Source organism: Ylistrum balloti, unplaced genomic scaffold (assembly GCF_031769215.1).
Source record: "Ylistrum balloti isolate Yb309-2 unplaced genomic scaffold, AGI_CSIRO_Ybal_v1 Utg370262, whole genome shotgun sequence".
NCBI classification, from domain to species: domain Eukaryota; kingdom Metazoa; phylum Mollusca; class Bivalvia; order Pectinida; family Pectinidae; genus Ylistrum; species Ylistrum balloti.
Window position 1 is genome coordinate 144,765 of NW_026782206.1, and position 12,161 is coordinate 156,925.

Sequence of the window (12,161 nt, forward strand, 5' to 3'; positions counted from 1 at the left end):
CAACACACCACAGGATTACGTTCGTAACTAAATTATTACCTGAATCTTATCTTGATAACGAATTAATTGATTTGTGAATATATCGTAAAGCCAACAAAACCATTAAAACTCAATATTACTTCAAAGACTGCAGCGAAAAAATAAACTGTTAACAAAATAATTATCCAAACTAGAATTAAATAAAACTAGGGCAAGCTATGAACAACAGAAAAATTTACATGGAGAACGTACAAAGAGAATAAGACAAGGTGTTCCGGATGAGTCAGCGTCTTCTGAATCATCGACGACACCCTCCCTGTAAATCTTGATCAGTCTTAGTAAGCAATGTGACGTTGCCAAATGAAAACACCGTAAGCAAAAACGGAACCATCATTAAAATAAAACTGACCATTTAAGCTGTCTTTCACTTGCTCTTTCAGAAAACGAGACACTGTTGAAAGAAATGAACACTATGGAAAAAACAGAAACAAATACTCCCGGAAGCAGTCGTCGGAAACCGGAAGCTGCTGTTGCAGCTGTAGGCGAAAACTTATCGAAAGGTGTAACATTTTGTACGAAATGTCTTCGAAATCTGAGAAAATTTCTTGGGACCGTGTATTCAATCATCAAGTCACTAATTGGATTAATTATCATTCTTATCATATACACCCTCATCGGTGCTGCTCTATTTCAGGCGGTAGAACGGCCATATGAACAGGCACAGAAAAACAGTCTGATTTCTTATAAACAACAAGTGTTGAAAAGTATCAAAAATAGTACAATTCAATTAAATTCAAGGAAAATAACAATGGAAAGATGGGAAAATATTACCCGTGACTTACTTGATCAGTACGAGACGACAGCGAGGAGCAGTGCTTATGGGTCGATATCAGAAGAAAAATGGAGTTTCTATGGGGCATTATTCTTCTGTGGAACTGTCTATACAACAATAGGTGAGTAGTGTCTACCAATTGGACGTAGCGTTTAGTGGTCCGGTGGCGCAGTGTTAACGCACTCGCCTTTCACCAAGCCGACCGGGGTTCGATTCCCGGAACGGACGTGAAAAGGTAAGGGGCCACGTGCCGGACCACGTGGGTTTTCCCCGGGTAAGGTTTCCTCCCACAATAAGACCCCTCGCGCGCTTACATCCGGGCCAACAAGAGTGATTAGTATAAGTTGACATAACTTGTTTCGCAATTGTTGTAAAATAAATAAAGTTTATATTTTATTACAGCCATAAAATGAGCAATGCTAGCTTTCCTTTGTATTCGATATTTTGAAGGTAAACGCTTAATACTGTTAAGTACTGCAGAATATAGGAAATAGGCATGGATTCTTCAGAAATAAGGCGCTTTTTTCAAACCTTAGGTTTAAATATTGCAACATTGGGAAACGGCGGCCTTTTGTCTATTTTTTGTCGTCATTAAAGAGGGTTTTTTTGCTTAATATTCTACAATTGCGTCTTGTTGAAAGGTATCCTGTAAAGGTTAAGTTGTGGGATGGTATCCTGCTGTGGGTAAGTTGTGGGATGGTATCCTGCTGTAAGAAAGTGGTGGGATGGTATCCTGCTGTAAGAAAGTGATGGGATGGTATCCTGCAGTGGTTGAGTTGTGGGATGGTATCCTGCTGTGGGTAAGTTGTGGGATAGTATCCTGCTGTGGGTAAGTTGTGAGATGGTGTCCTGCTGTGGGTAAGTTGTGGGATGGTATCTTGCTAAAGGTAAGTTGTGGGATGGTATCTTGCTAAAGGTAAGTTGTGGGATGGTATCCTGCTGTGGTTAAGTTGTGGGATGGTATCCTGCTGTGGTTAAGTTGTGGGATAGTATCCTGCTGTGGGTAAGTTGTGAGATGGTGTCCTGCTGTGGGTAAGTTGTGGGATGGTATCCTGCTGTAAGAAAGTTGTGGGATGGTATCCTGCTGTGGTTAAGTTGTGGGATGGTATCCTGCTGTGGTTAAGTTGTGGGATGGTATCCTGCTGTGGGTAAGTTGTGGGATGGTATCCTGCTGTGGTTAAGTTGTGGGATAGTATCCTGCTGTGGGTAAGTTGTGGGATGGTATCCTGCTGTGGGTAAGTTGTGGGATGGTATCCTGCTGAGGGTAAGTTGTGGGATGGTATCCTGCTGTAAGAAAGTGGTGGTATGGTATCCTGCAGTGGTTGAGTTGTGGAATGGTATCCTGCTGTGGTTAAGTTGTGGGATATTATCCTGCTGTGGGTAAGTTGTGGGATGGTATCCTGCTGAGGGTAAGTTGTGGGATGGTGTCTTGCTGTGGTTAAGTTGTGGGATATTATCCTGCTGTGGTTAAGTTGTGGGATGGTATCCTGCTGTGGGTAAGTTGTGGGATGGTGTCCTGCTGTGGTTAAGTTCGGGAATTTTATCCTGCTGTGGGTAAGTTGTGGGATGGTATCCTGCTGTGGTTAGGTTGTGGGATGGTATCCTGTTGTGGTTAAGGTATGGGATAGTATCCTGCTGTGGTTAAGTTGTGGGATGGTATCCTGCTGTGGCTAGGTTGTGGGATGGTATCCTGTTGTGGTTAAGGTATGGGATAGTATCCTGCTGTGGTTAAGTTGTGGGATGGTATCCTGCTGTGGGTAAGTTGTGGGATGGTGTCCTGCTGAGGTTAAGTTCGGGGATTTTATCCTGCTGTGGGTAAGTTGTGGGATGGTATCCTGCTGTGGTTAGGTTGTGGGATGGTATCCTGTTGTGGTTAAGGTATGGGATAGTATCCTGCTGTGGTTAAGTTGTGGGATGGTATCCTGCTGTGGCTAGGTTGTGGGATGGTATCCTGTTGTGGTTAAGGTATGGGATAGTATCCTGCTGTGGTTAAGTTGTGGGATGGTATCCTGCTGTGGTTAGGTTGTGGGATGGTATCCTGTTGTGGTTAAGGTATGGGATAGTATCCTGCTGTGGTTAAGTTGTGGGATGGTATCCTGCTGTGGGTAAGTTGTGGGATGGTATCCTGCTGTGGTTAGGTTGTGGGATGGTATCATGTTGTGGTTAAGGTATGGGATAGTATCCTGCTGTGGTTAAGTTGTGGGATGGTATCTTGCTAAAGGTAAGTTGTGGGATGGTATCCTGCTGTGGGTAAGTTGTGGGATGGTCTCCTGCTGTGGTTAAGTTCGGGGATGGTATCCTGCTGTGGTTAAGTTGTGGAATGGTATCCTGCTGTGGGTAAGTTGTGGGATGGTATCCTGCTAAATGTAAGCTGTTGTAATAAAAAGCATATACCAAGTCACGTTTTGAATAATACGTGACTCCATCAAAGATAGTCCGTTACAATACATACACTACGACTCCGTCAAAGACAGCCAGTTACAATACATACATCATGACTCCATCAGACTGCCAGTTACAATACATACACCGTGCCAGTTACAATACATACACCGTGACTCCATCAAAGATAGTCAGTTACAATACATACACCGTGACTCCATCAAAGATAGTCCGTTACAATACATACACCATGACTCCATCAAAGATAGTCAGTTACAATACATACACCGTGACTCCATCACACAGCCAGTTACAATACATACATCGTGACTCCATCAAAGATAGTCAGTTACAATACATACACCGTGACTCCATCAAAGATAGTCCGTTACAATACATACACCATGACTCCATCAAAGATAGTCAGTTACAATACATACACCGTGACTCCATCAGACAGCCAGTTACAATACATACACCGCGACTCCATCAAAGACAGTCAGTTACAATACATACATCGTGAGTCCATCAGACAGCCAGTTACAATACATACACCCTGACTCCACCAAAGATAGCCCGTTACAATACATACACCGTGACTCCATCAAAGACAGCCAGTTACAATACATACATCGTGACTCCATCAATGATAGTCAGTTACAATACATACATCGTGACTCCATCAGACTGCCAGTTACAATACATACACCGTGACTCCATCAGACAGTCAGTTACAATACATACCGTGACTCCATCAAAGACAGTCAGTTACAATACATACACCGTGATTCCATCAAAGATAGTCAGTTACAATACATACACCGTGACTCCATCAAAGATAGATACACGATTAAAGATTTACGAAAGGTGAGACAACTCCAAGCAAGAGGAAGATTCATGGAGACGAAAGTTCTGAAACCAACCAACCAATTGACGTGAACACGGCTAGTGAAAACTTGCTAAGAAACTGTTTTTTTAGTACACACTTTAACTTGAAATGCGCGTGAGTACTATTACACAGTATATGACTACTATTGCCAGGACAAGCCACGGTACTGCATTCTTTTTCACATTAATCTGTGCGATATTCAGGAAGGAAGGCATGCAGAAAGATAGAAGGATAAGGAACATAAGGTAATATTTACATATATATCACATCATGTTGGACAGCCATAACAATGGCTGCCTTTGTGAAGGATGAATAATCTTGACAAGGCATACTATGTAAAAGAGGTCGACGTGTGTTGTAATTATGTAACTGTGTGTTAGAAGGTAGGATTTCGTTATAGACTTCATATAGTAACTCAGAACCTGGAACATTGTGAGATTTCTACGTTGCATTCATTTTGACGATGTACAGTTTCCATGCCATCAATGACGTCACTGTAATGGTCACGCGCTGGATGTCATTAAATCGCACGTTATTCCTGTCACTATTTATCATGACAATGACTTTGAGATTTAAACATTAACCATATTATTACGTCACTTATACCTACAAGTCCAAGATATAACGACGGTGTGAATCTTAATATGACAGTATACATGGTACATCTCTGGTGAAGGTAACATCGATTTACGTCACAAAGTTTTGTATTATCCTTGCACGCAAGGTCAAGAGCGCGATGGATGTATACCGCCCCCTTTGGATTTTATTTGTATACAACTTTGTTTCCAAACAATATAGTCAGGTAAAAAGGTTTACCATGGTGATTAAGAAGGATCAACATTCTTTAAACAGAACTATACGTATATTTATAACCAGGAGTCTGACGCATCGCTTATTTGTTGTATGTTAGTCTCTGATAACAGACCAAAGGACGATAAGCTTTATCTTCTTGCTCATCACCAACCTAAATCACTTTACAACCAGGTCGGGCAGGGATATGGCTTTCTATCTTTGTAGAAAATATAGTTCCTTGCTTGTCGGCAGCAGAATCCCGTCACTTGGCAAGTTTTATGTCTGGGCCGATACACACACTGTTCACCGCGCCATTGACTATAGCAGTTGACAAGAATTAACCAAATAGATTAGCTCTAATTAATATTTAGAAATATTTCAAGCACAAATACAACAGTGTACACTTCGAGTCACAGATATAAAACACTTTCATGATATAGAATAATATGTGCCGTCTCTGTGAGGACGTGATCCGGAACATTTAACATCCACAGATATATATTTAACTAGTGTATCCAAATCGTCATTGGGCTCGCTAACTTACTTTCTGATCTCATTGTCATAGGAAAAATACAACATTGTTGGACAAATTGACCACTTTTTCCTAGTGTTGAAGTCAACATGGCAATACTGACTATTTCTGATAAGCCTGAATTATCTAACAGTGTTTGACAAGTGTTGGAGACAAAAAGTACTTACAAAAACCTCTAGTACAACTGAAGCAATAGAATCACATTGTATCACAAAGCAGATGGAGCTGACAATCTATTTACCACATTTTAATTTTAGAGGGATTCTAATTACTGGGTTTTATATATTTCCAGGTGTATATTTAGCGATTTGCATACTCAGAAAAAAGTGTCCTGTCTATGCTAGTTTTACACAAAGTCAGACTCTGTGGATTAGCTACAAACTACATTACGAACGTAATTCTGTTTTTTTTTTATCTATACACGTATACAGACCGAAGTTCCAATGCAGCTGCTGAATAATTAATGAATGAATGAAGTAGCGATGCATAAAGATTGGCGAATTTGTCACAGTGTCTACACACTGTAATAATACAATGCATTGTGAGCATCAAGCATTTCTGTTTTGACGCCTTTAGGAGACCAAAACTTGCAACAAAATCAAATTGTATGCGTCCTTGAGGTTACATAGGTTATGTCTGTCGAGATCACACGGAACGAATAACTCTTTTCTACTACCCGTGGTATAGGAGTTCTCTCTTAGTTCTTGTAAAGATCTCAGTGTAAATCGGCAAGAATGGAAAGTAGAATGATATTTGTGAAGAGGTGATGGTTTATTTTCCTCCCCGATCCCCCTTAAAGGGACAATTTAGTCAACCAACCTTCCTTGAATTCAAGCATAATGGAAAATATACATATGTAGACGGAAAAAAACCTCGTGTGTAAAAGTTATTTGCTATGAAGCCAATATCCGGTATGGCCTCTTTAAATTTTGGGAAAGCACGTGCCAAATATAGCTAAAATCGTCATATAGCACAAAATGACGAGCCCTCTAGCGAGAACAAAGATGTTTGTAAACAAATCCACGTGATGTGGAGGAAGCCATTTTTGTTGACAGTCACGAGACGGGTTTACGCATGTTTTGACATTAAAGAAATATTTATAAAACTTTACCAAATTGTCCCATTAAGATATAAATTCTTACATATCCATGAACATTTTGGATAGAAACAAACAATGTTTTCAAACTGGATTATCGTTCTTGTAGTTTCAGAACTAATCCTGTTATAACGATCCAGTTAAAAAAGAACGGTCAGATTACGTGTCGTCACGCCGTGTTGTCACATGATCATCACCCAGTGAATAAGGTTAAGAGTAGGCGGGCCTTTTATTCCACGTCAGATTACTGCCAACTTCTCTAGCTCCCTGTTTAGGTGTTTCCCTGGAAATTGTTATCTTATTACAAAGAGTATGGAAAGGTCAACACAAACAGACAGAGTGCATTTCCTCTGAGTAAAATAGTGTTTGTACTTATTTGACCCCAGGGAGACTTCCCTGTGACGCTGGCCTCAGTTTTCTCTTTCGTGTACAATAAAACGTCTAGTTTTCATTGTGTTTTATCTGGAACTTCTGTACAATTATTTGATATATGGTATTATGATCATACATCTTATGCAAATTATACGATTGATTTTGGAATACACATAATCCAGTAACACACGGAATATTACAAGCATTAGAAAACGTTTCGATGACTAGAGCCAATATAAAATTATTTCACGGAGCTTACAACCCTGTTTGTAGAAAGATGGATTTTCTGTTGTTGATCCCTCATAAAGCCGCGCGTTTAAAAATTCTACGGTTGGCTGAGCACATCTAAATTGCATGTCTCACACCTGAACGATAATTGTGTCTACCGCATCATTCACATTGTCATAGGGTTTCTGTTTTCAATGACAATTTTGTATTAGCCTGTGTAACTTGAAACACCTTCCAGTAATCTTATATATGTTATTAGTTTGGAAAAGCTCCAATAATGTATACTGTTTCACACAAACAACACAGGGATCCCTGCTAATTATTAAACGTTTTCTCATTATATTCTGAACACATTGCGCAATTCACTGATCATAAACAGCGATAGGTTATGCCTGCCAGTTGATGTTGGTGTATGTTTCTGTCTAAACATACAATCTCCCCGAAATAAGAAGCTTCATCATCCATCGACGTCTCCACATCATGACTCATCTGGCTTATATCATTGTTTATATAACCAACACACACAGGCCTGAATAGCTCAAGTAGAAAGTAAATTTTGTTTTTAATACTGTTATCTTAATCAGTTGTCATTTTTGCGTGCAGCGTTCACACTGCCATTACGTGCACGCCTTCTGTTTTAAGTACTTGATCGATATTGCATTGAGTCTCTGTACAAACCGTGACATTCCAACCATTCAAGCGAGAACTGACTTGAAAAATAAAAGAGCGACATAATTATGTTTTCAAATGAAATTCAATGTTTCTTGTTATGAATACTACTTACAAAATGAAGAGTTGACACTTGCTAATGTCTAAGGACGTATAATGTCTATAACTGAGCCTCGCTTTGGTTACGAAAGTAGCATATATCTACGAAGATAAAGGGTACAGAAAAAGAACACTGTGGGGGTGGGGCGGGATTTCCGTCTTTTTCAGATAATAATACTATAGTAACTCTTTGTTCGGGACAAACATTATGTCTGTTTAGCTGTAACACAATATTTTCTTATTTACCGATAACAAAGTAATTTTCTACTTAGTGATCACATAATTTCTCTTCTAATCGATGCAAATAACAAGACATTGAACGAACTACTTTACGTGACATTCATTCAAACGAAAACTGGTGTTTATATTAGGAATTCAGATATCACCTCTCTAAAGTATTTTTATATAGCAATAACCGAAATTGGGGATCGTTCGCATCGTGTCAACTAGGTGGCTACTTTAATTGACAATTATAATGATAAATATAGTTATATCTGTATCTTGGTTTGAATAGTAATATTTGTGATGAGAGACGTATTTACAGTACTTACAATAGAAAGGACGGTTTTCCCATTTCGGAGGTTTAAGGTATTTTAGATTACATAAGAACTATCGATGAAAAGTTATACAGTAGACCTTCCCTAGAAGATAGAAAAACATCACATGTATGCGCACAGCCTAAAATGACATTTGTTATAATTTACGATGTTTTATAACTAAAACGTATGAAAATGTTAATGACAAAACGAACCTTATTGTGATGAAATGACTACGTGTTTATGTTTTGTAATAGTACACTGAGGTCAGTGTACGACAGTGCAGTGTATATTTTTCAATAGACAAACCATTTACCTTAGCTTTTTATCTTACTCATTAAGCGTTTTGCATCAACACAGTACACCCTTTAGAAGTAATCAGGATCACACCAGGGTTTGGCGTGGTTGTTTCCTGTCTACAGATCTCTGTGGTAACTCATTTACGTCAGGGTGATTTAGTTCATGACTATTAATTAACACCTCAGGCATATCGGTTTGGCACAAGTCCCCGCCCAATGGTCTCTGTGTATTTATAGATCAAAGATACTTTCCCCCCAACTAAGTATTCAATACAGATTATTCCTTGAATGATAATAACAATTCTGGTTCATAAATATTACTAAATCATCGGATTATGTAAAAAATTTAAACTTAATGTGTAACACGAGATTGGAGCTATGTGCTGGGCTAGGAGGACACTGGTATTAGACCAATCAGATTTGCTGGGCTAGGAAGACATTGGTATTAGACCAATCAGATTTGCTGGGCTAGGAAGACAATGGTATTAGACCAATAAGATTTTCTGGGTTAGGAGGACACTGGTATTAGCCCAATCAAATTTTCTGGGCTAGGAGGACACTGGTATTAGACCAATCAGATTTGCTGGGTTAGGAGGACACTGGTATTAGACCAATCAGATTTTCTGGGCTAGGAGGACACTGGTATTAGCCCAATCAAATTTTCTGGGCTAGGAAGACAATGGTATTAGACCAATCAGATTTGCTGGGTTAGGAGGACACTGGTATTAGACCAATCAGATTTGCTGGGCTAGAAAGACAATGGTATTAGACCAATCAGATTTGCTGGGCTAGGAAGACACTGGTATTAGACCAATCAGATTTATCATATTATCAGCGTAAAAGTAAATTAAGTCCCTAGAAAATTGGTTTAATATTGGGTCAGTCAACAGATCTTTTTTTTTGGGATGTAATATTCCGGACATTTCTGTTCCCAAGCAAAATTTAAAAAGTGATAAATCATTGGTGATTGTATTGCATCGACATCATATATATTTTCCATTTGGTAGTTTCATTATTTTATAGTTTTGAGGAAGCGTTACCGGCCAGATCCTTTTATAAGATCAGCACACTTCAATCAGATATGAATTGTATTCAAGGTGATCAATATATAAAGCTAACAGAGTATCGTTATGTACAATATCTGACCTATGACACTGGTATACAAGATGTCTGTATCTTATTTAATTCCATTTTAATTTTGCTTTATTAGATTCCTTCTCTGTTTTGTTATTAAAACATTAAAAGTACATTTCAGATGTTAAATGAAAGTCTTCTTGCAGAAGACGCTTACTCTTCCGAAACACTTGATCTTATTCTCCTTGTACTTTTTTCCGGAGTCTCCTTGTAAATCTTTCTTTTGTTCATGTTTTGCCCTAGTTTTATGGAATTTGTGATTGAATTGTGATTATGTTTCTATGTTGGTATTTTACTAATTTTTTTTCTTGCTGTATTGCTATAAATATCCGAAATGGTTTGACATATTACCACGAACATCAATGTACCCTATCGTTCATATTTTATTGATTTGTAAAGTGAAAATATATATTGTCTGTTCAATATGTCATTGATCCTAATTTTCTGTCTTTTCAGGATACGGTAATATTGTTCCTATGACAGGTATCGGTAAGATATTCGCCATAATTTACGCCATTACCGGAATTCCTCTCGCCATGATTGTGTTGGCCGAACTTGGCCGAAAATTCACGATTGGTCTCAAGGTATTACTGGTGATTATACAGCGTTTCTACAGGCTTAGGGACTGCCGCAGAGTGTTACGGCGCCGATTCCGTCCTAAAGAAAATTCAAAGGATGTTGAAGGGGGCAGCATAGAGAATGGACAATCGAAAGAAACGAATAAAGAAGAAGAAGAAACACCTGTTGAGGAGCCAGCAAAATCAGATACCGTTGTACAGGTAGCTCCTGACGGACAAACAAAAGTGATCAACGGAAAGAACTTTGATCAGAAATCTTTAGTCAGCAATGAAATGGACAAGACAGAAGAGCAGGAAGGAAACGAAGACGTAACCACGGAGAATAAAAAACATGTGAATGTTGTATTTGGGGTGGAGATTGACGAAGAATTTAATTTGCCTCCTTCTCTCGCTTTAGCAATTATGGTCATCTACTTACTTATAGGCTGTATGATGTACCCCGCGTGGGAAAATTGGACCTTTCTTGACTCGTTCTATTTTGTATTTATATCGATGTCCACTATAGGGTTCGGTGACATTCTGCCAGCTCATCCTAAATACTTTCTTATCAGTGGGATCTATCTTTTTATTGGTCTCTCACTTATATCCATGTGCATTAACGTCGGCATTGAATTCTTCACGAAAACTATCAAAAGAGCCAAGAAGAGAATGAACCAGGCTAAGGACAAGATGGCGGAAATGAGCAAGGAGAAAATGTCAGAGGTCGGGAAACATATGGACAAGGCCAAAGATAAAATGTCGCAGGTCACCGATAAGGTCGCAGAAGTCACGGACAAAATGGCAGAAGAAGTTAAGAAAAATGTCGAGAATGTACAGCGAGAGTATCAAACAATTAAAGGGAGCAAGTCTGGCACTCCAGTGCCTTCTCCGACAGATGATATCAAAAAAGGAAGTAAAGCTAACACTCCAGTGCCTTCTCCGACAGATGATGTCAAAAAAGGAAGTAAAGCTAACACTCCTGTACCTTCCCCGGATGAAATGAAGAAAGAATGAAACAACAGTCTTATCAATGATTCAGTCACATAGTATGAAAGGTGATCAGACATTTGAATGCATGTTTTAATTGGCCCACGGTTCGGCAAAATCAGCGACGTGTTACATAATCAGATATGATAGCAGTTCATTTGAATTGTTAAACAAATAATGACGTAACACTCAGAAACGCAGTGTACGTTTGATTGTTAACAAGACATGGAATACGGTTCAAGTGCCTCGAAAACGCAAAGCATATTGTGAAGTTGATACTGTTCTGTATTTACATATGGAAATTAATGAAGTGATGTAAAATATGACGTTTTTGAACAGATGTCACACCTGTAATCTAGGATAACACACAACAAAACGTTACACACAAACTGACACAGAATTCGCTTAAAGACTGTTGTGGCTATATGAAATAATGTCATGGTATTTAAAAAGGTTAGTGAAAAGATATAAAGATCTCAGAAGGTAGTCTACTGCTGATATCAGAAGGTAGTCTACTACTGACCTCAGAGTGAAGTCTACTGCTGACCTCAGAGTGAAGTCTACTAGTGATCTCAGAAAGAAGTCTACTAGTGACCTCAGAAGGTAGTCTACTACTGACCTCAGAATGTTGTCTACTACTGACCTCAGAGCAAAAGTCTACTAGTGACCTCAGAAGGAAGTCTACTAGTGACCTCAGAAGGTAGTCTACTAGTGACCTCAGGAAGTCTACTAGTGACCTCAGAAGGAAGTCTACTACTGACCTCAGAAATTAGTCTAC

General features: G+C 39.0%; 1 protein-coding gene across 1 annotated transcript; it reads left to right on the forward strand.

Moving 5' to 3' along the window:
* The first annotated feature begins 451 nt into the window (after positions 1-451).
* LOC132552618 (potassium channel subfamily K member 9-like) lies at positions 452-11,909 on the forward strand. Its single transcript, XM_060216806.1, has 2 exons — positions 452-932; positions 10,296-11,909. The coding sequence occupies exons 1-2, from the start codon at positions 452-454 to the stop codon at positions 11,408-11,410; spliced, it is 1,596 nt and encodes a 531-aa protein (XP_060072789.1). The 3' UTR covers positions 11,411-11,909.
* Positions 11,910-12,161: the final 252 nt, after the last annotated feature.